The sequence below is a fragment of the Triticum dicoccoides genome, chromosome 4A (assembly GCF_002162155.2).
Source record: "Triticum dicoccoides isolate Atlit2015 ecotype Zavitan chromosome 4A, WEW_v2.0, whole genome shotgun sequence".
Lineage (NCBI taxonomy): Eukaryota > Viridiplantae > Streptophyta > Magnoliopsida > Poales > Poaceae > Triticum > Triticum dicoccoides.
Window position 1 is genome coordinate 160,354,472 of NC_041386.1, and position 24,014 is coordinate 160,378,485.

The 24,014-nt window shown below is 45.6% G+C and overlaps 3 protein-coding genes and 1 pseudogene across 4 annotated transcripts; 1 reads left to right on the top strand and 3 right to left on the bottom strand.

Moving 5' to 3' along the window:
- Positions 1-10,821: 10,821 nt before the first annotated feature.
- On the top strand, positions 10,822-12,355 carry LOC119285523 (probable glycosyltransferase 4). The gene has a single exon (XM_037564816.1). It carries the CDS (start codon positions 10,835-10,837, stop codon positions 12,176-12,178), a length of 1,344 nt encoding a protein of 447 aa, XP_037420713.1. The 5' UTR covers positions 10,822-10,834; the 3' UTR covers positions 12,179-12,355.
- LOC119285522 (peptide chain release factor PrfB2, chloroplastic-like) lies at positions 12,339-15,885 on the bottom strand. 2 transcript variants are annotated; one of them, XR_005139506.1, is made up of 8 exons: positions 15,491-15,885; positions 14,907-15,119; positions 14,674-14,775; positions 14,373-14,510; positions 13,843-14,147; positions 13,392-13,545; positions 12,894-13,155; positions 12,339-12,585 (listed from the first exon to the last, which is right to left on the bottom strand). XR_005139506.1 is itself a non-coding variant. In XM_037564815.1 (7 exons), the coding sequence occupies exons 1-7, from the start codon at positions 15,839-15,841 to the stop codon at positions 13,021-13,023; spliced, it is 1,398 nt and encodes a 465-aa protein (XP_037420712.1). In that variant the 5' UTR covers positions 15,842-15,885; the 3' UTR covers positions 12,738-13,020. The 2 variants fall into 2 exon arrangements, 1 of the variants encoding a protein (XP_037420712.1); XM_037564815.1 differs by lacking the exon at positions 12,339-12,585 and having other exon boundaries at positions 12,738-13,155.
- Positions 15,886-18,250: 2,365 nt separating this feature from the next.
- LOC119288807 lies at positions 18,251-19,315 on the bottom strand (annotated as a pseudogene).
- A 2,752-nt stretch (positions 19,316-22,067) lies between these two features.
- On the bottom strand, positions 22,068-23,529 carry LOC119288808 (outer envelope pore protein 16-2, chloroplastic-like). The gene is made up of 6 exons (XM_037568346.1): positions 23,277-23,529; positions 23,141-23,192; positions 22,955-23,026; positions 22,815-22,849; positions 22,684-22,717; positions 22,068-22,595 (listed from the first exon to the last, which is right to left on the bottom strand). Exons 1-6 carry the CDS (start codon positions 23,397-23,399, stop codon positions 22,384-22,386), a joined length of 528 nt encoding a protein of 175 aa, XP_037424243.1. The 5' UTR covers positions 23,400-23,529; the 3' UTR covers positions 22,068-22,383.
- Positions 23,530-24,014: the final 485 nt, after the last annotated feature.

The window sequence follows — 24,014 nt, forward strand, 5'->3', positions numbered from 1 at the left end:
GTGATCGTTCTCTTAGCCGTGTGCGGTGCCCCCCTCCACCATAATCCTCGATAATATTGTAGCGGTGCTTAGGCGAAGCCCTGCGATGCTAGAACATCAAGATCGTCACCACGCCGTCGTTTTGACGGAACTCTTCCCCGACACTTTGCTGGATCAGAGTCCGGGGATCGTCATTGAGCTGAACGTGTGCTAGAACTCGGAGGTGCCGTAGTTTCGGTGCTTGATCGGTCGGGCCGTGAAGACGTACGACTACATCAACCACGTTGTGCTAACGCTTCCGCTTCCGGTCTACGAGGGTACGTAGACAACACTCTCCCCTCTCGTTGCTATGCATCACCATGATCTTGCGTGTGCGTAGGAAATTTTTTGAAATTACTACGTTCCCCAACAGTGGCATCAGAGCCTAGGTTTTATGCGTTGATGTTATGCACGAGTAGAACACAAGTGAGTTGTGGGCGATATAAGTCATACTGCTTACCAGCATGTCACACTTTGGTTCGGCGGTATTGTTGGATGAAGCGGCCCGGACCGACATTACGCGTACGCTTACGCGAGACTGGTTTTACCGCCGTGCTATGCACACAGGTGACTAGCGGGTGTCAGTTTCTCCAACTTTAGTTGAACCGAGTCTGGCTACGCCCGGTCCTTGAGAAGGTTAAAACAGCACTAACTTGACAAACTATCGTCGTGGTTTTGATGCGTAGGTAAGAACGGTTCTTGCTCAGCCCGTAGCAGCCACGTAAAACTTGCAACAACAAAGTAGAGGACATCTAACTTGTTTTTGCAGGGCATGTTGTGATGTGATATGGTCAAGACGTGATGAGATATAAGTTGTTGTATAAGATGATCATGTTTTGTTGAAGTTATCAGCAACTGGCAGAAGCCTTATGGTTGTCTCTTTATTGCATAAGATGCAAGCGCCAAATAATTGCTTTACTTTATCGCTATGCGATAGCAATAGTTGCAAGAGCAGTAGTTGGCGAGACGACCATGTGACGACACATTGATATAGATCAAGATGATGGAGATCATGGTGTCATGCCGGTGACGATGGAAATCATGACGATACTTTGGAGATGGAGATCAAAGGCACAAGATGATGATGGCCATATCATGTCACATATTTTGATTGCATGTGATGTTTATCTTTTATACATCTTATTTTGCTTAGTTCGACGGTAGCTTTATAAGATGATCTCTCACTAATTATCAAGGTACAAGTGTTCTCCCTGAGTATGCACCGTTGCGAAAGTTCTTCGTGCTGAGACACCACGTGATGATCGGGTGTGATAGGCTCTACGTTCAAATACAATGGGTGCAAAACAGTTGCACACGCGGAATACTCAGGTTAAACTTGACGAGCCTAGCATATAACAGATATGGCCTCGGAACATGGAGACCGAAAGGTCGAGCGTGAATCATATAGTAGATATGATCAACATAGTGATGTTCACCATTGAAACTACTCCATCTCACGTGATGATCGGACATGGTTTAGTTGATATGGATCACGTGGTCACTTAGAAGATTAGAGGGATGTCTGTCTAAGTGGGAGTTCTTAAGTAATATGATTAATTGAACTTTAATTTATCATGAACTTAGTCCTGGTAGTATTAGCATATCTATGTTGTAGATCAATAGCTCGCGTTTAGCTCCCCTATTTTATTTTTGATATGTTCCTAGAGAAAACTAAGTTGAAAGATGTTAGTAGCAATGATGCGGATTGGATCCGTTATCTGAGGTTTATCCTCATTGTTGCATAGAAGAATTATGTCTTTGATGCACCGCTAGGTGACAAACCTATTGCAGGAGCAGATGCAGATGTTATGAACATTTGGCTAGCTCAATATGATGACTACTTGATAGTTTAGTGCACCATGCTTAACGGCTTAAAATCGGGACTTCAAAGACGTTTTGAATGTCATGGACCATATGAGATGTTCCAAGAGTTGAAGTTAATATTTCAAGCAAATACCCGAGTTGAGAGATATGAAATATCCAACAAGTTCTATAGCTAAAAGATGGAGGTGAATAGCTCAAGCAGTGAGCATGTGCTCAGATTGTCTGGGTACTACAATCGCTTGAATCAAGTGGGAGTTAATCTTGTAGATAAAATAGTGATTGACCGAATTCTCTAGTCACCATCACCAAGTTAGTAGAACTTCGTGATGAACTATAATATGCAAGGGATAACTGAAGGAAATATGCCCTAGAGGAAATAATAAAGTTATTATTTATTTCCTTATATCATGATAAATGTTTATTATTCATGCTAGATTTGTATTAACCGGAAACATAATACATGTGTGAATACATAGACAAACAGAGTGTCACTAGTATGCCTCTACTTGACTAGCTCGTTAATCAAAGATGGTTATGTTTCCTAACCATGAACAAGGAGTTGTTATTTGATTAACGAGATCACATCATTAGGTGAATGATCTGATTGACATGACCCATTCCATTAGCTTAGCACCCGATCGTTTAGTATGTTGCTATTGCTTTCTTCATGACTTATACATGTTCCTATGACTATGAGATTATGCAACTCCCGTTTGCCGGAGGAACACTTTGTGTGCTACCAAACGTCACAACGTAAATGGGTGATTATAAAGGTGCTCTACAGGTGTCTCCAAAGGTACATGTTGGGTTGGCGTATTTCGAGATTAGGATTTGTCACTCCGATTGTCGGAGAGGTATCTCTGGGCCCTCTCGATAATGCACATCACATAAGCCTTGCAAGCATTGCAACTAATGAATTAGTTGTGAGATGATGTATTACGGAACGAGTAAAGAGACTTGCCGGTAACGAGATTGAACTAGGTATGGGATACCGACGATCGAATCTCGGGCAAGTAACATACCGATGACAAAGGGAACAACGTATGTTGTTATGCGGTCTGACCGACAAAAGATCTTCGTAGAATACGTAGGAGCCAATATGAGCATCCAGGTTCCGCTATTGGTTATTGACTAGAGACGTGTCTCGGTCATGTCTACATTCTTCTTGAACCCGTAGGGTCCGCACGCTTAAGGTTTCGATGACAGTTATATTATGAGTTTATGAGTTTTGATGTACCGAAGTTAGTTCGGAGTCCCGGATGTGATCACAGACATGACGAGGAGTCTCGAAATGGTCGAGACATAAAGATTGATATATTGGACCGGAGAGCCGGAGGGTTACCGGAACCCCCCCCCCCCGAGAGAAGTAATGGGCCATATGGGCCTTAGTGGAGAGAGAGAGGGGCAGCCAGAGGTGGGCTGCGCGCCTCCTCCCCCTGGTCCGAATTGGACTAGGAGAGGGGGCGGCGCCCCCCCTTTCCCTCTCCCTCCCCACTTCTTTCCCCCTCCTAGTAGGAGTCCTACTCCTACTAGGAGGAGGACTCCTCCTGGCGCGCCTATAGGGGCCGGCCGGCCTCCTCCCCTTGCTCCTTTATATATGGGGGCAGGGGGGCACCCCTAGACACACAAGTTGATCTACGTGATCATATTCTTAGCCGTGTGCGGTGCCCCCCTCCACCATAGTCCTCGATAATATTGTAGCGGTGCTTAGGTGAAGCCCTGCGATGGTAGTGCATCAAGATCGTCACCACGCCGTCGTGCTGACGGAACTCTTCCCCGACACTTTGCTGGATCGGAGTCCGGGGATCGTCATCGAGCTGAACGTCTGCTAGAACTCGGAGGTGCCGTAGTTTCGGTGCTTGATCGGTCGGGCCGTGGAGACGTACGACTACATCAACCAAACGCTTCCGTTGTCGATCTACAAGGGTACGTAGATCACACTCTCCCCTCTCGTTGCTATGCATCACCATGATCTTGCGTGTGCGTAGGAAATTTTTTGAAATTACTACGTTCCCCAACAATAACAGAAATGATTCCCAAGCTCTTTGTGATGCTGAAATCGACGAAGGTAGAAATCAAGAAAAGCATCAAGTGTTGATGGTAAACAAAACCACTAGTTTCAAGTAAAGGGACAAAGGGCAGAAAAGGGAACTTCAAGAAGAACGGCAAGCAAGTTGCTGCTCAAGTGAAAAACCCAAGTCTGGACCTAAGCCTGAAACTGAGTGCTTCTACTGCAAAGGGATTGGTCACTGGAAGCGGAACTACCCCAAGTAATTGGCGGATAAGAAGGATGGCAAAGTGAACATAGGTATATTTGATATACATATTATTGATGTGTACTTTACTAGTGTTTATAGCAACCCCTCAGTATTTGATACTAGTTCAGTTGCTAAGAGTAGTAACTCGAAACGGGAATTGCAAAATGAACAGAGACTAGTTAAGGGTGAAGTGACGATGTGTGTTGGAAGTGGTTCCAAGATTGATATGATCATCATCGCACACTCCCTATACTTTCGGGATTAGTGTTGAACCTAAATAAGTGTTATTTGATGTTTGCGTTGAGCATGAATATGATTTGATCATGTTTATTGCAATACGATTATTCATTTAAGTAAGAGAATAAATTGTTGTTCTGTTTACATATATGGTTACACACCCAATGAAAATGGTTCGTTGGATCTCGATCGTAGTGATACACATATTCATAATATTGAAACCAAAAGATGCAAAGTTAATAATGATAGTGCAACTTATTTGTGGCACTGCCATTTAGGTCATATTGGTGTAAAGCGCATGAAGAAACTCCATGCTGATGGACTTTTGGAATCACTTGATTATGAATCAGTTGATGCTTGCAAACCATGCCTCATGGGCAAGATGACTAAGACTCCGTTCTCTGGAACAATGCAGTAAGCAACAGATTTGTTGGAAATCATACATACTGATGTATGTGGTCCGATGAATATTGAGGCTCGTGGCAGGTATCATTATTTTCTGATCTTCACAGATGATTTGAGCAGATATGAGTATATCTACTTGATGAAACACAAGTCTGAACATTTGAAAAGTTCAAAGAATTTCAAAGTGAAGTGGAGAATCATCGTAACAAAAATAAAAGTTTCTACGATATGATCGCAGAAGTAAAATATTTGAGTTACGAGTTTGGCCTTCAATTAAAAACAATGTGAAATAGTTTCACTACTCACGCCACCTGGAACACCACAGCATAATGGTGTGTCCGAACGTCATAACCGTACTTTATTAGATATGGTGCGATCTATGATGTCTCTTACCGATCTACCACTATCGTTTTGGGGTTATGCATTAGAGACAGCTGCATTCACGTTAAATAGGGCACCATCTAAATCCGTTGAGACGACACCGTATGAACTATGGTTTGGCAAGAAACCTAAGCTGTCATTTCTTAAAGTTTGAGGTTGCAATGCTTATGTGAAAAAGTTTCAACCTGATAAGCTCTAACCCAAATCGGAGAAGTGTGTCTTCATAGGATACCCAAAAGAAAATGTTGGGTACACCTTTTATCACAGATCCGAAGGCAATATATTCATTGCTTTGAATGGATCCTTTCTAGAAAAGGAGTTTCTCTCGAAAGAAGTGAGTGGGAGGAAAGTAGAACTTGATGAGGTAACTATACCTGCTCCCTTATTGGAAAGTAGTTCATCACAGAAATCTGTTCCTGTGACTACTAGACCGATTAGTGAGGAAGCTAATGATGATGATCATGTAACTTCAGATCAAGTTACTACCGAACCTCGTAGGTAAACCAAAGTGAGATCCGCACCAGAGTGGTACGGTAATCATGTTCTGGAAGTCATGTTACTAGACCATGACGAACTTGCGAACTATGAGGAAGCGATGATGAGCCCAGATTCCATGAAATGGTTTGAGGCCATGAAATCTGAGATGAGATCCATGTATGAGAACAAAGTATGGACTTTGATTGACTTGCCCAATGATCGGCGAGCCATTGAGATTAAATGGATCTTCAAGAGGAAGACGGACGCTGATAGTAGTGTTACTATCTACAAAGCTAGAATTGTTGCAAAAGGTTTTCGACAAGTCCAAGGTGTTGACTATGATGAGAGTTTCTCACTCGTATCTATGCTTAAGTCTGTCCGAATCATGTTAGCAATTGCCGCATTTTATGAAATCTGGCAAATGGATAAACAAAATTGCATTCCTTAATGGATTTATTAAAGAAGAGTTGTATATGATGCAACCAGAAGGTTTTGTCAATCCTAAAGGTACTAACAAAATATGCAAGCTCCAGCGATCCATCTATGGACTGGTGCAAGCATCTCGGAGTTGGAATATACACTTTGATAAGTTGATCAAAGCATATAGTTTTATACAGACTTGCGGTGAAGCCTGTATTTACAAGAAAGTGAGTGGGATCACTACAACATTTCTGATAAGTATATGTGTATGACATATTGTTGATCAGAAATAATGTAGAATTATTCTGCAAAGCATAAAGGAGTGTTTGAAAGGAGTTTTTCAAAGAAAGACCTCGGTGAAGCTGCTTACATATTGAGCATCAAGATCTATAGAGATAGATCAAGACGCTTGATTAGTTTTTCAATGAGTACATACCTTGACAAGATTTTGAAGTAGTTCAAAATGGAACAGTCAAAGAAGGAGTTCTTGCCTGTGTTATAAAGGTGTGAAGTTGAGTAAGACTCAAAACCCGACCAAGGCAGAAGATAGAGAGAGAATGAAAGTCATTCCCTATGCCTCAGCCATAGGTTCTATAAAGTATGCCATGCTGTGTACCAGACCTATTGTATACCCTGCCCTGAGTTTGGCAAGGGAGTACAATAGTGATCTAGGAGTAGATCACTGGACATTGGTCAAAATTATCCTTAGTGGAATAAGGATATGTTTCTCGATTATGGAGGTGACAAAAGGTTCGTCGTAAAGGGTTACGTCGATGCAAGTTTTGACACTGATCCAGATGACTCTAAGTCTCAATCTGGATACATATTGAAAGTGGGAGCAATTAGCTAGAGTAACTCCATGCAGAGCATTGTTGACATAGAAATTTGCAAAATACTTACGGATCTGAATGTGGCAGACTCGTTGACTAAACTTCTCTCACAAGCAAAACATGATCACACCTCAGTACTCTTTGGGTGTTAATCACATAGTGATGTGAACTAGATTATTGACTCTAGTAAACCCTTTGGGTGTTGGTCACATGTCGATGTGAACTATGGGTGTTGATCACATGGTGATGTGAACTATTGATGTTAAATCACATGGCGATGTGAACTAGATTATTGACTCTAGTGCAAGTGGGAGACTGAAGGAAATATGCCCTAGAGGCAATAATAAAGTTATTATTTATTTCCTTATATCATGATAAATGTTTATTATTCATGCTAGAATTGTATTAACCGGAAACATAATACATGTGTGAATACATAGACAAACAGAGTGTCACTAGTATGCCTCTACTTGACTAGCTCGTTGATCAAAGATGGTTATGTTTCCTAACCATAGACATGAGTTGTCATTTGATTAACGGGGTCACATCATTAGGAGAATGATGAGATTGACTAGACCCATTCCGTTAGCATAGCACTTGATCGTTTAGTTTGTTGCTATTGCCTTCTCATGACTTATACATGTTCCTATGACTATGAGATTATGCAACTCCCGTTTATCGGAGGAACACTTTGTGTGCCACCAAACGTCACAACGTAACTGGGTGATTATAAAGGTGCTCTACAGGTGTCTCCGAAGGTACTTGTTGGGTTGACGTATTTCGAGATTAGGATTTGTCACTCCGATTGTCGGAGAGGTATCTCTGGGCCCTCTCGGTAATGCACATCACTTAAGCCTTGCAAGCATTGCAACTAATGAGTTAGTTGCAGGATGATGTATTACGAAACGAGTAAAGAGACTTGCCGGTAATGAGATTGAACTAGGTATTGAGATACCGACGTTCGAATCTCGGGCAAGTAACATATCGATGACAAAGGGAACAACGTATGTTGTTATGCGGTCTGACCGATAAAGATCTTCGTAGAATATGTAGGAGCCAATATGAGCATCCAGCTTCCGCTATTGGTTATTGACCGGAGATGTGTCTCGGTCATGTCTACATTGTTCTCGAACCCGTAGGGTCCGCACGCTTAACGTTACGATGACAGTTTCATTATGAGTTTATATATTTTGATGTAACGAAGGTTGTTCGGAGTCCCGGATATGATCACGGACATGACGAGGAGTCTCGAAATGGTCGAGACATAAAGATCGATATATTGGACGGCTATATTCGGACACCGGAAGTGTTTCGGGTGATTTCGGAGAAAACGGAGTGCCGGAAGGGTTACCGGAACCCCCCGGGGAAGTATTGGACCTTAGTGGGCCTGAGGGGAGAGAGAGGGCAGCAGCCCAGGAGGTGGCGCGCCCCCTCCCATGTGGAGTCCGAATTGGACTAGGGGAGGGGGGCGCGGCCCCTCTTTCCCTCTCCCTCTCCCTCTCTTTCCTTCCCCCTTCTCTCTTCCTAGTTGGACTAGGAAAGGGGAGTCCTACTCCTACTAGGAGGAGGACTCCCCCCTCCTTGGCACGCCCCAAGGGCCGGCCGGCCTCTCCTCCTTGCTCCTTTATATACAGGGGCAGGGGGCACCTCTAGACACAACAAGTTGATCTTCGTGATCGTTCTCTTAGACGTGTGCGGTGCCCCCTCCACCATAATCCTGGATAATATTGTAGTGGTGCTTAGGCGAAGCCCTGCGACGGTAGAACATCAAGATCGTCACCACGCCGTCGTGTTGACGGAACTCTTCCCCGACACTTTGCTGGATCGGAGTCTGGGGATCGTCATCGAGCTGAACGTGTGCTAGAACTCGGAGGTGCCGTAATTTCGGTGCTTGATCGGTCGGGCCGTGAAGACGTACGACTACATCAACCGCGTTGTGCTAACGCTTCCGCTTCCGGTTTACGAGGGTACATAGACAACACTCTCCCCTCTCGTTGCTATGCATCACCATGATCTTGCGTGTGCGTAGGAATTTTTTTGAAATTACTACGTTCCCCAAAAAGTTCCTCCATCCAGGAGGTAGTTTTGCAATAACGACAAACTTATTCGGTAACTCACACTTTAGGAACTACAGCTCCTTAGCGATGCACTATAGATCACGAGCCTGGTCTAGTACAAAATGGTTATCAACCATCATGTAATCATGGAGCTGGTCCATGGCATATAGTTTGCTTCCAGCATCGGTTGCGCCGAACTTAACTTCGAGTGCATCCCATAAGTTTTTGGCAATGAATATATGCGTCAACTAACTTGTCTTCAATCACACTCAGAACTGCTCCCACAAAATGGTGGCTGCCTCCCTTAATCCCTTCTCTTGTTCAGGAGATCGTTTCCGTGGGAGACACACCATCAACCCAGAGCACGTTCATCGCTGTGAGCCACAATGCGGTCCTTGTCTGTCAACGCTTAAAATGCGTTCTGATAAACTTTTTTGTTTCAGAGTAGCTGCAAAGCCTTGAATAAAAAAAGTGCCTAAAGTAAGGTTTTTGGATTGTTGGAAAGATCAACACATTTTTTATTAGACCAATCCATAAGTAAACGGTGAGCATGGCAAATACGATATGCAACTCATACCGATACCTAAGCATGTGAGCACGTACAGTATATAGAATCGAAGCATCTATGAACACAACATATACGGCTAGTGCATGAATGAGTAAACGAGGGATGAACAGATCATACCTGCCGGTTGGCCAGGCTAACGCGGCGGCAGCATTAGCCTCTGCATCGTCCATGGCCTTCTTCTTAGCGGCGGCGTCTTCGACCATGGTGTCGATGCAGGGGAAGTAGTGGAAGCAGAGGAGGATGAAGACGGGGGCGGATCGAGCAGTCGCGTCGAGACGCTCCTCAAAAACCTTATTGCCATTCTCCCGGGCAGGATCTTGAACGACAGGGTTCTGGAGGCACCTACTCTCTCGACCAACCGTGCATGTGGTCATCGGAATGGGATCGCCGGGAGCAGCACACTGAGAGGAACAATAGATGACGGCTAGGGTTGTGCAAGGAGGGAGTGAATTCGTCAACATGCAACGCGCGCGTCGTGACGTGGCAGGCGGAAGAGGAGGAGCGCGTGTGTGCAACTTCTTTTTCCAAGCTCGCAATGGCATGTGGTAGAGCACTTATAAAGAGGTCTCACTCTCACTCCATTAGCAATATGGTACTAAATTTCTCATCACTTATCATGCATCTAAATGGGCCTTAAAGATTAATTAGGGATTATTGTCCTATATGACGAAAGCCCATCTATAATCCAACAGGTCAACTGTTGAGCTGGATTGCCTAAAAAAACTGTTGAGCTGGAGCTATCAGCATATGATCACTTCATTTGGGAGACAATATATTATGGATAGATCAAGTACCATTTGCACACAATTTCGGACAAATTAATTAGCATGCACGTCACATGGAACAAGCTAACCACACTGCCCCTATGTGCTGGACAAATGGCGACATGGCAGACCATGAGTGTTGTTTCCTCTCGGAACCGGCCGGCTAATTGATAATTCCATATACGAAACGCCATGGCGAGATCGCTACAATGAAAACTGGAGTAGCTAAGATTGCAAAGGCAGCATTTGCTGTCAACGCGGAAAATACGGGTTATTACCATTGCTCAAGCGGTGTGTCTTGTGCAATTAGGAAATGGGTTTACCTGTGTTGGTTGGGTGCGCCATTTCGGGCACATGCACCTACCATTTTTACATGTGCACAACTACTTGCAATCAGCAGGACTACAGGAGCATATTCTTCTATGGCAGGCATTCACAAAGACTCCAACACCAGCCGGCGCCAGTCGCCCTCGCCGAAACAACGGAACCTCCAAACCCAACGCGTCATCGCCTCTCTGATTTAACCAGGGGTGGTGCAGCGTCATAGTCATACATAGAGTAGTCGAGCGCGTAGGGTGCAGCCGCTAGCGCATGCATGCCTCTTCCGTCCTCGGCGATGGCGGAGGAGCACAGCGGCGGCCAGCATGAGCAGCAAGTGTCGGCCGAGAGGCGAGCACGGCAGAAGCTGCTGTTTGCCGTCCCGATCATCCCGATCGTCATGTTCATCGTCGCGCCGTGCGCGCTCTTCTTGTTCACGGCCGACCTGGCGCTCCCACGCATCCGCATCGAGTACGCCCCGCGCGACGGCGACCGTGACGCTCCGGCCAGTGCGCTAGCGACGGCGGTGGCGGTTGTTCCCAGCGAGGAGCAACAGCAGCTCCCGCCGCTGCGCCAGCTGACCGACCGGCCGTACTCGCTCGGCCCGAACGTGTCCGACTACGACGCCCGCAGAGCGGCTTGGCTCGCCGCGCACCCTCGGTTCCCGGCCTTGGTCGCGCCGGAGCGGCCCCGGGTGCTCGTGGTCACCGGCTCGTCGCCGCGCCGGTGCAAGGACCCGGAGGGCGACCACGTGCTCCTCCGGGCGTTCAAGAACAAGGCGGACTACTGCCGCGTCCACGGCTTCGACATCTTCTACAGCAACGCGGTGCTGGACGCCGAGATGAACGGGTTCTGGACGAAGCTGCCGCTGCTGCGCGCGCTGATGGTGGCGCACCCCGAGGTGGAGCTCCTCTGGTGGGTGGACTCGGACGTGGTGTTCACGGACATGCTGTTCGAGCCGCCGTGGGGCAAGTACGCGCGGCACAACCTGCTACTCCACGGCTGGGACGACGCGGTGTACGGCGCCAAGAACTGGCTGGGCACCAACGCTGGCAGCTTCGTGATCCGCAACTGTCAGTGGTCGCTGGACCTCCTGGACGCGTGGGCGCGCATGGGGCCGCGCGGCCCGGTGCGCGACAGGTACGGGAAGGTCTTCGCAGCGGCGCTGTCCAACCGGGCGGCCTACGAGGCCGACGACCAGTCGGCGCTGGTGTACCTGCTGGTGACGGAGCGCGGCAGGTGGGGCGGCAAGGTGTTCCTGGAGAGCTCCTACCTCCTGCACGGGTTCTGGGAGGGGATCGTGGACCGGTACGAGGAGATGCGGAGCAAGGGCCGGCCGGGGCTCGGCGACGACCGCTGGCCGCTCGTGACGCACTTCGTCGGGTGCAAGCCGTGCGGGGAGCAGAGCGCGAGCTACGGGGCCGTGCGGTGCCGCCAGGGCATGGAGCGCGCGCTCAACTTCGCCGACGACCAGATACTCGGCCTCTACGGGTTCCAGCACGAGTCGCTCAACACCACGGCCGTGCGGCGCGTCAGGAACGACACCGGGCGGCCGCTGGACGCCGACGACGAGCAGATCGGCCGCCTCCTGCACCCAGAGTTCAGGGCCGCCAAACCCTAGTGTCTAGTGATCAACTCGATCCTTGGATTGGTTTGGATATGAACGTGCAGAGATCAAAACACGCAACACGTCCTACTTTACAGACAAGATTTTTCTATGACTGTAAGATGTAGCTGTAGCCACCATTGTGAAATGTAAGTCATGTCAGTAGCATTCAAATGGATGCTGCTGCGTTCACTCGTACGCATGCTTCATTCTTCATCTCCAGCAAGAGCAACAGAAAGCTTACAGCTTATTTCAGACGGCAATGCAAAAAAGAAAAAACTACTACTTTGGTAAGCAGAGTGGCACTATGAATACTGTAAGTACTGATACTATGAAGTACAGTACAAGAAAATACTGTATATGGTCGCCTCCATGCATCTGAACATGAGCAAAAAAATGGCACCTTATCCCAGACACCGAACCTGACAAATCAAATTTTGTTTCAAGTCAGATCACTACCAGCACCTCCTTGCAATTGTAACACAATATTTGCAGGGGATTGACTGTAGCATGTAGAACTAGAATAAAGACTGTTCGATCACCATTCGCAACAGCAATATAAAATGAAAATATAGGCCAACAATCGATCATAGTTTCATTATATTGCCTCTCTGATCAACCACATTTCCGTTACATTACCTTCCCTAACTACCAAGATATAGACTAGAACATTCGTACTAGTAAAGTAGGAAACTAGCTCTGGTTTTTGCGCTTGACAGTTATTCCGCACCTTTCGCCACTCAAGATGTCCATTGTATTTGTCAGTGTAGTAAAGAAAATAATAGCCCCTCTTACTGTCAGTTGGGCACTGTCACGGTCTGCTGGTGCTAACAATACATGATAGACATGGTTTGTGTTCAGACACTTTCATCAACTTTATCCAATGATAATGACAAAAAGCTCAGTATGAAATCATCCAGGTCGCCTTCCAGGACTGAATCGGGATCAGACACTTCATAGTTTGTCCGGAGATCTTTGACCATACGGTATGGCTACAAAAAAGGAAAACATCAGTTTGATATTTGACCATATGAACAATGTAGTTGCATGGCAAAGTTTGTACGGTGCAGCTTCTTTCTTGATTCTCAATCAACAGCATGTGAGGACGCAAACAATGTAAAAGAGCTGATGAATGCAGCGGAGTAGATAAAGCAAGCTAAAGTTCTAAGTTTATCCTTGCCAAAGAAGTTAACCTAATCTTGTTAATCTTGAAAAATGGAAGCCTCACCTGTAGCACATACGATCTTATTTGGTTTCCCCAGCTTATTTCAGACAGTGATTGCGTGTGCTCTGCATTCATCTGCGCTTGACGGGTAATCTCAAGCTGGTCCAACCTAGATTGAAGCACCGCCATTGCTGATGCCCTATTCATATGTTGTGACCTGAATTTTTCTTAAACAAGTTAGTACACATATGTTCTACTCAAGCAAAGGATTCAGGAAGTCCCTATTGATTACCAGTTAAGAGATACTCCCTCCGTCCCGAATTACTTCTAGCAGAAATCAATAAAAATGGATGTATCTAGAACTAAAATACGTCTAGATACATCCATTTCTACAGCAAGTAATTCCCGACAGAGGGAGCATATGATAACAGTGCTGGTTATATTCAAAAGATTTATAACTATATTTTTCTTGAGCTATGATTAAATATTTGAATTCTAAACGCATGAAAACTACCTTTCATTTTGACAAGTTGCCGTTGTACCAGTTGGGATGTGCACAATTCTAACAGCACTTTCTGTGGTGTTGGCATGCTGGCCGCCAGGTCCACCAGAACGGAAGCGTTCTATCCGAAGATCCGATTCGTTTATCTGGTATCGGCTAGAGGCCTCACCAAGAATAGGTATGACAGCGACAGCAGCAAAGGAAGTGTGCCGCCGCTTTCCACTGTCAAATGGAGAAATCCGCACTAATCTGTGAACTCCTATTTCAGATTTCGCATATCCAAATGCATACTCACCATCAACTTTGATAGTAGCCCTCTGGAATAGCAGGTATTCAGTATAAGATCAACAGTTTGCTAAAATTGGCCTCAAATGAAAAGTTAACAGACAGTAAAAATAAATGAGAGCTTAATGTGCACATGACTTGATTTCACATTCGTTTTCATCTCTAGAAATGGATAAAACTGACACTAATTATGCATTAAGTGGTGAACTGACCGGATTGAGTGGTGTGAAGTGATGAAAAAAATAAAACAAGCAAACCTTGATTCCTGCTAGTTCACCAGGTATTTCTTCTATTATAGTGACTCTGTATCCCCGTCTCTGAGCCCATGATCTGTACATGTTCATAACCATGGCAGCCCGATCCATGCTCTCAACGCCTCCGGCTCCTGCTTGGACCTGGTTATGGGATCATGCAAGGAATGCCACAAATAACATCACTATGAAGCTTAAAAGAAACATTACTGTTCCAATTTTTCGGGCTAATGTACAGACTACAGAGTTATAGAGTGAGCACTGCACTAAGAAATAAGAATTGCTTAAGATAATGTGAAGAGCATACCTCAATGAAGCAAGGGTAAACGTCATTATCTCCAGAAAGCAATGCATTAAGTTCTTTCTCCTTTGCATCTCTTCTCATATCGGCCAATGCTCGCATGGATTCCTGCACAGGACAGTTAACCGGGCCATAAAATAAGCAGCTAGTTTGCACCATGAGGGGTTCCAGCAAAGATCCATGTAAGTGTGTTTGGAGCTCAATACAATGTAATTATGTAAAAGAAGCAATGTATTCACCGTCTCGAGTTCATTGTCACCCTCTTCACGTGCAAGCCTCAACATGTCGATGTGCTCCATCAATTGTTGCTCGAATTGGTTCACTGACTTAATCTTGCCCATGAGCTCGCCTTGTTCACGACTAACATTCCCAGCAAAAACTGGATCCTCCCAGAGGTCTGGCTTCTCCAATACCACAGCCAACTGCTTCGACCTCTCCAGTAACCATTTCCACTGCAAAAATTAAAACCCAATTCAAGAAGCTTACAGCGGTAAGTACACACAAACACATTCCAACACCTATCCACAGCCACTCTACCAGCAACTATGCAAAAATGTGTAAGTCCCCACAAACATATTCCAACACCTGATCCTGCGCCACCCTGCCTGGAACTATGCAAAAATGTGCTTGAACAGAGATCGCTGCACGAGCACACACACATACGCGTGCACCTGAGAACGAACGGTAGGTGTTTGTCGATATGCCCGAGAGAAACAAGCACATCAGATGCACATCAGATGCACTACAAATCAATAACACCCGACGCCCTGATCAATTTGGAGTACGGAAGACAGAGAGCAACAAGTGTCGTACAAGATTGGACCTTGAGACGCTTCTTAATAAGCCTGATGGACTGCGCGACGGCGGCGGCGTGGCTGCGCCAGTCGCTCTCGGCCTCGGCGAGGATCGTCCAGCCCTTGTCGGCAATAGAGTCCACAGTCAGGCCGTCAACCGTCCTCGGCGCCTCCACCACCGGCGCCGGCGAAGAGAACCACCGAGTCGGCTCGAGGAGGGGGCGTGATCTGGCGGTGGCAGGAAGGCCGTGAGTGGGTCCCAGAAGGGAGGACATGGCAGCTCCATGTGTGAGGAGGTGGTGGGTAGGATTCGGCGTCCTGGAGCGGAGGTGGGAGAGGAGGACCGCGGCCGTTGATCTGGTTATGAGGCGGGAAGCCATTCCCGTCTACTCCGACGCTGGCTGCCGGGGGAGGGAGGAGCTCGTAGTATGTCTTATGTTGGATGAACCGGAATAACGGAAGACGTTTTCGCTGTGCAGAAGGCGCCTCACGATGGAAAATGTGTTTTGGCCAAAGAAAAAAACAGCGCCGTATTTCGCTGTGCGTCACTATCTAGAAGAAACACGCTATATTTTAGCAAAGTTGCTCCCTATGGCTCTAAGAGCCCTTAAATTTCCTAAAAAAAAGAGCCCTTAAATTTCCTAAAAAAAAAGAGCCCTTAAAATCTGGAAACTGGTTTTACGGGTTGCAAACTCATCACGCGGAACAGATACACAAAACCGTACTGGATAATTCGAAAAATTATTTCACACCATTATTTGCTCAGTGGGATAATGCGTCAGTTCATCACAAACAAAATTCACAAACGAAGACGAGTTCATCAAACAAAATTCATACTATTTCCGGGAAAAAAAACATAGTTCATACTAACATATGAAAGGATTACGTATTAACGGAGACCTACCCCTAACCCTAGTTTACCGGAATTTCTTGCCACCGTGCTCACTCAACGTAGTTGAGGTAGTGCTTGACCGCGGACTTGCGCAACGCCCATGCGAGCTAGTGCTCCTTTCTTGGTGGCTTTGAGGCGGCCCTGAGCACCTTCTTTGTCGTTCGTCATCGTGCACTGTGCGGCAATGTGTTCGGCGGCGGCAGCGCGACACCTGAGCACCATTTTGGAAAGGGCTGATGAGAGTGAAATCATACATGAAATTGATGGATGTAAACCTCAACTATGTAGTTGAGGTAGTGCTTGACCGCTCCACATGATAAAAGTTATTGTTAGAAATGATACTACCATGAAATTCTGAGAGGATACATGATTTATTTATTTTTGCGAATATGGAGGATACATGATTAGGGAAGACGTCTCTAGCTATCTAATATCTTTCTCTCTATAATATTGTTCAGCGTAGAGATGCTTACGTTGCAACAGTATTACAGTCCAACCCTCTCAATATTCAATTCAAGAGGACTTTAGCGAGGAACCGTTAGAAAGCTTGGCTCCATCTTGTGAGAAGATTGATGGATGTAAACATTTCTCAACAGCCAGACCAACTGCACTGAAAACCATAGTTTTAAATAGCCGACTATAGCCCCGCTATAGCTATTTGAGGATGTTGCCGCTAAATGATTTCACGTACAATTTGCCGCTATAGCCCAGCTATAGCTGACTAAGGGTTGCCGTTAAATGTCATAGTCCGCTATTTAAAACATTGCTGAAAACTAACCAAGAATAGAGTGTTTTCGGTAAAATCCATGTATTTGGATATTATCAACTCTGGCTCTATCCCTCGATCGATGAGTCAAAGTGCCTTAAAAAATAAAGTATTTATGTGGTTTGTCTATAAACAAATCATTTTAACTAAGTACAATTTGGCAAAATGTAACTGGACATGATTTAGAAGATGTAGCTTCAATGATCATGTTGAATCTATCAAACTACTGCTATGTTGTATTTTATCAGACTAGTCGGTGACCCTAGGATTAAAACAATGATATTCGTCCGATCTAGTAGGAACGAGTCAGGCGTTGAATTGTCTCCTTCCTCCACTAATTACGTGCTTCTGGTAACTGATCCCGTAGCATGTCCTCTCCTGCCGCTAACCTCTCTGTCCGCCACTAATTATGCGCTGAGTACGTTAATTGATCCTTCCCCGGTCAAGGAAGCATGAGCATGACAGTGAATATTTGCTTCCAGCTTCGTTTCTAATATTTGCTTCCAAACCTATATTCTAGTAACAAATTTTTTGTGCCGGAAGCACTGTTCCATCGACTAGAGAATTCATCCAACTAAACAGTGATTTGTTTCCTTCAAAATAAAAAAAGGTATTTTTCTGACTAATTTCAAAAGTATCAACCTGGTGCTTCCATCAACTATAAAATTGCTTCCAACCAACTAGTAATGAAATTGCAAAGAAAACAATCTTTTAGTATAAAGAAAATTTTTCTTCGCGAAGGAATCACGTGGAAGCACAACATGAATGATGACGCATTATTAAAAAAAACATATCTTCGCTTGTTTCAAAAGCATCAGCCTCGTGCTTCCGTCAACTATAAAATTGCTTCCAACCAAATAGTAATAAAATTGCATGTGACACGATATTTTCAAATAAAGAAAAAATTTTGCTTCGCAAAGAAATCACGTGGAATCACAACATGAATGATGACGCATTGTTAAAAAAAACATATTTCCTTCAAAAGCATCAGTCTCGTGCTTCCATCAACTATAAAATTGCTTTCAATCAAATAGTAATAAAATCGCATGTGACATGATATTCTTCAAATAAAGAAAATTTTGCTTCGCAAAGAAATCACATGGAAGCACAACATGAATGATGACGCATTGCTAGAAGAAAAGCATTTTTTTCTTGTTTCAAAAGCATCAATCTCGTGCTTCCATCACTTACAAAATTTCTTCCAACCAATTAGTAATTGCAATTGATACAATCTTGATGTATAATGAAAACAGTTGCTTCGCAAAGAAATCATGTGGAAGCACAATGAATGATGAAATTAATCACATCGAAGTAATGCTTCGAAACACAAATCGTGCTTCCTAATTCTAGTTCCCCTCTATGCTCCATCCAACCATGTCCGACCTAGTCTTGATGACATTCATTTCTCCCACAAATCTATGGTGTCAACGTCGGCGAGCGTCGACGCCATTGAGGGGCCAACAATCTTGACATGTGGCCACTGAGTGTGTGACACGCTAATTTGCTTCCAAATTGATCTCACATCGGCATGGCATGTTCTTCCGCTGTTGACAACCCTGCAGAAATTACAAAATGAGTTGTTTGAATTGAGTTCGAACACAACGCCTACAAAACATTACAAAGCATGCAAATGAAGCAAGCTGAACGCAGTGTAGAAGCGCATGTATGAAACACATGAAACAAACTATACACGGTCAAAAACTACAGTTTTTTTTGGAACATTGGTCAAGAACTACAGCTATGTATGTATGAAGGGAATTGTATGTCAGGTAGAAGCAATATAATACGTATCCATGGAAATTTGAAAGCATATACTCATACAATCTCAAAATAGTACCTGGTCCGTTTCAAAAAGAAATAAATAGTACCTGCATGGACGCAAAGAATTCGGCAAAAAGGAACATCCAAAAGGGATGCGTGCTGATTCTTATGGCTTCTGATCCTCCTGGCATGTAGTGATCCTCCGGGAGCATGGTTAGGCAACCACACCAGCGGCCACCTTGGCTGGAGATGAGCACCGCTGCATGTACGGAAGAGTGGCGCTCCGGCGCGGTGGATGGGACGGAAGTGGCCGGTGAAGTGGTCGTGCTGCTCGACGACGATGAGATGCAGGTGCGTGCAAGGCCGGGGGAGAAGAGGATCTGGGAGGTGCGTGGCTGGCGGGGAGTGGAATCGGGAGAGATATGAGGAGAGTAATTAGGCAGAAGTTCCGTGCGGAGTTTGTGGGTAGGTAGTTCCTGGCCGAGGGATTTTGTTTTCTAAAAACAATATCTGGAGCACAATATGTGACCATCAGATCTCTATTGAATCGACGGTCGTCGATTGGCCTGACGTTGGCCTCCTATCAGCCTACTGATAGTAAGTATTTCCCAATCTATCAAACACCTCTTTCTTGATGCGCATAGACCGTCATAGCTTGTTGAGCACGTCGAAGCTGGCCCGCGTGTCTCGCTCGCCACTCCGGTAGAGCCGGGTGCGGTCCCGCCTTGCATCGATCTCCACGTCTGTCGTGCCTCGTGCTCATCGTCGCTAGAGGTGGAGACCGTCACCACGACGCAGTTGGAGCTTTCAGCCTCTGTGTTGTGGCAGGCATGCTTGCTCAACGGTGCATGGACGTGGGTGTCACGGCTTCCACCCGCATCGACGTGGCCTCCACGGCCGCGGCTGGATTCGCTGGCCATCGATCTACCAGAAACGGAGAAAAAGGAGAGGAGGAGCGAGAAAGTATTCGCCGGAATTGGCTAAGCCCAGCGGCGGAGGAGACGAAATGTGGATGATGGGAAGGGGGCTAACCCTAAATGTCCCCGGTACCGCTCAGTGGAGGGGTGCATATATGGGTCCCTCGATATTTTTTTCTGGACCGGGTTGATATGCAGTACCTGTTTGGACTGTAAAACAAGGTAAAAACCGCATATCGGCCGCAATTTTCTAGACCGGGGGGGAGGGGGGGGCTTTAGTGGATCTGCTAGAGATGCTCTAAGTGCGCTGTTGGCGCTGCTAAATCTCGCTAAACACAATAATGTCATACTGTTGTAGCATGCACGATGCACCCAACAGAAACACACCACAGGCTGCAGCCCATCGACCCACCTAGATCACTCTCACTCTCTCTAACACGCCCATCAAGACCTAACCCAGCCCGCCCAATCCTCTTTTCCTTAACCCAATCCCTAGTTTGATATGTCGTGAGCAAGGGTGGCGAAGGCGGAGGCGTCTCTTGACTGGCATCGCCTACGACGTATTGTGAGCGAAGGCGATAACGATAGTTTGTGAGCACCAATAGCTTCTCTGCGACGGTTCTTCCCAATCCAACGGTAGTGTACAGGCCTCCAAGTCAAGTAAGCTAGTGATCATGTCAGCCATGCTGTTGGCACCGACAAGTCAGCCACTAAGTAGCCAGCCTCTCTTCGTCCAGTCTCCAAGTAGCGGCGTCGGCGGCAGGCTATTCCTTGCCGCTGTCAGCCACCAAGTAGCCCACATCTCCTCATCCCGTCTCCAAGTAGCTGCTTCACGTGGTTGTTCGCGCTACAGCTGACGCCCATCACCCCAAGCTCCTCCTCCTTGTTGTGCCCGTTGGCCACGATGGCCTTGTCCTCATGCTCGTTATGGATGCAGTATTTATAATCACACATGCACGCCTCGTCAAAACCTCACAAAAAAAGAAAGCATATTTCTCATCTTATGTCAATAGAGATGCCATATGACTGACATTCAAACGTGTTATAATTGTGTGATCACTATGGTCACCGTCCAAAGGTGGATAAATTAATACATATGAGATGCCATGTGTTGAAATAAAAAACCTAAAACTATTTAGGTCTTAAGTCATGGTTATTAAGTTAGGGAGTGTGGTATTTATAGGTTTTGATTCTTCTAATCTACAACTTCTTCATCGAGTAAATTAATACAAATAGGTTACCATGTGTTGAAATAATGAAATAAAGTTAAGTTTATTAAATAAATTAATACAATGGGATACTATGTGTTGAAATAAATAAATTAAAATAAAGAACGTGAATCTATTTAGGTATGTGTCATGGTTATTAAGTTAGAAAGTGTGGTATTTAATCCTTCTGGTCTATGACTTTCTTCCTCAACAATTGTTGCTGCTTTAGTTTGTTGGTCCTATATGCCTTAGCACAACAACTTTCTAACTTTCCACTACAAGTTATGTCCAGCTACAGCAAAGGAAGGATGATGATGTTGGCAACAACAACTATCCGACTTTCTATTACAAGTTATGTCCAGCTCCAGCAAAGGAAAGATGATGATGATGGCATGCCTTCAGCTTGCTTCAGTGCTTGTAGTCACTCGCGATCTGGACGCGGTTGTAATTTCTCTAATTACCCATTGATATTGTTTGTACTATCATAATTAAAATAAATAGATTGAAAGCTTTCATGCCAAACAAAAAAATGTCATAATTTTTCTCTCTCATTACAACATCGCAACGCCAAGGAAGCCTACTGAAACAACATGAGAGCGCACGTGCTTAAGAAAAATTCAAAAGATATCAATTTTTTTCTGATTGAAGATGCTCAAATGCTTGATTTTCGTGTAAAATTTCATGAAGTTTGAACATTCAAGGAGCTCGTTGCCAAAAAAAATCAGGTCTCTAGAAACATACGAAAACAGTGTAAAATTTCATGAAGTTTGAACATTTGAGGAGCTTGTTGCAAAAAAAAATCAGGTCTGTAGAAACATACGAAAACAGCACTGTTCACATCCGATTTTGTCATTTTTGCCACACGCTCTTAGAATGTCTCAACTTCATCAAATTTTATATGGACATCATCAAATTTTGCACGAACATCACACAGATGCTCATCTTGCTTGCAAAAAAAAAGATCAGATTCATTAGATCTTTTTTCAATTTTTTATGGCGTTGCTGTTCACCAGGGTCATGTGAGTCTGGGTTCAGAGGTGGATTATCGACTAAAACACCGGATTTTATAAAAAGAACACTCTTTCCCATTGGTCAAACCAATTTTTATCTTCCTGAAATCCTAACCACTACCAAAGACGCCGCGAATAGCGTCCAACCTTTCTGTATGAAAGGAGATATGGCAGTTATTATTTGAACTGGCTACACCGAGATCGTAAGAAGGACCGTTTTGAAAGAAAAAAAAAAGATCGTAAGAAGGGAACACAGGACAAGTGCGCTCGCAAGTCGCAACAACACGTCACCTAAACAAGTCCATTCCGCATACTACTACCGCTCGCCTTCCGCCGGGGCATCGGGTGGTATGATACGAATGCACTCCCTAAACTATGTCGGAGAGCACGTTGGCGGCGGCCGACAGCGCGGCGCCGGTGATGGCGCATTGCACAACCTGCTCGTGCGAAGCGTTGTCCGAGGTCAGCGCGACCGCCGCGCCTGTGACGGCGCCCGCCAGCGCGCTGTTCTTCCAGTCGTGGGTCCCGCGCACCTCCGCCAGGCCGTAGGTGAGGCCGGAGTGCATCCCAGCCGCGAGCCCTGCATCGAGTGTGCAACGTTAACAAAGCTCGGCAACCTCAAGAACCAGCAACAACATCAACAAAATTATAAGGGGAGCACTGTTTACCCCACTGGAACGACTCCTTGCTGACGCTTTTCACCTGAGAAGAGCAAGAGAAAACATTATTAAGGAGAAAGGATTGACAGTGCCAAAATGGCGGTGTTCTTGGTAGCAAGAAGTGGGCGTTGCTTGCTTACCATGGCCTCCGCTGACTTGCTGTTGCTCGTCCCTCCTTTTTCCAGTCAAAAAAGAGAAGAGAAGGAAACATACGTGAATCAATCTGAAGTAAATACAAATCAAATCGGCAATTAGTTCCGATGGTGAAAAGTGGAGTTACCATTGAGGTCTGGGAACGTCCGTTTGCTGCTGCCGGTGGCGCCCGACACCGCTCCGGTGCCCCCAGACTCGCCTGCAGCAGCAGCAAATTAACCCAGGACCAAAACAGAGTGAGCCCTCTACACAGTCCGGCAGCCGCAGTAGTATATATATAGTACTAATGGCACTGGCATGAATGGTTTGTTACCTTCGATGGCCATGAAGTAGGAGTCCCGCGTGACGGCCTGTATCGCGCCGATCTGTCACGGCAGGAGTATTATCTTCACAAATTACGCATCATACGCTGGAGCAAATGTAGTACTTGTACATAGCAGAATGGGTACCCCGGCGGCCTTGACGAAGCTGTCGGCGACGCGGTTGAGGAGGGGGTGGCCGAGGTCGAGCATCCAGTTCTTCTCCAGGCCCCGCACCTCGTCCACGAACTTGCGCGTCTCGTGGCTGCTCATCTTTGCTCCTTTTCCTCTGCTCTGCTAGCCAAGCTAAGCTACGGAGAAATGCACAAGCACTGCAAGCTATGCGTGTAGTACAATGGTGGCAAACGAGGGAGTGAACTTTGATTCTTTGAAGCCCGAGGTAGGGAGCAGTGCAGCACCAGTCGCCTCGGAACAGATCGACAGCGAGACGACCAGAACCTGAGAACCGGACGCGACACGTATGCCAGCGCCACGGACGCGTGGCCTCTCGCGGTTACTCGTGGCGCTCTTCTGGAACATGCGCTCGTGATTCACGGTATCTGTTTAATCCCACGTCTGGCCTGTTTTTCGGCGCACCAAAATATTTTTGACGTACAAACGCGGATGCTCATGTACACGCGGTATACTCATTCATCCATATGTATCCATATGAGTATGTTTGAGATATTGACCGGCATCATATCTTAAAATTGACGAAGTAATCGCAGATATTTCGTAACGAACATCTTCAAAAAGTCTGAGATAAATAAAGAAAATGCAAACATTATGCCAAATCTATAACTTTTCGGATTGACTTCATCACAAGAAATCTAACCATATGAGTTACCCTCAATTCAGATAACAATTTTTAATATTACATTGTATTTT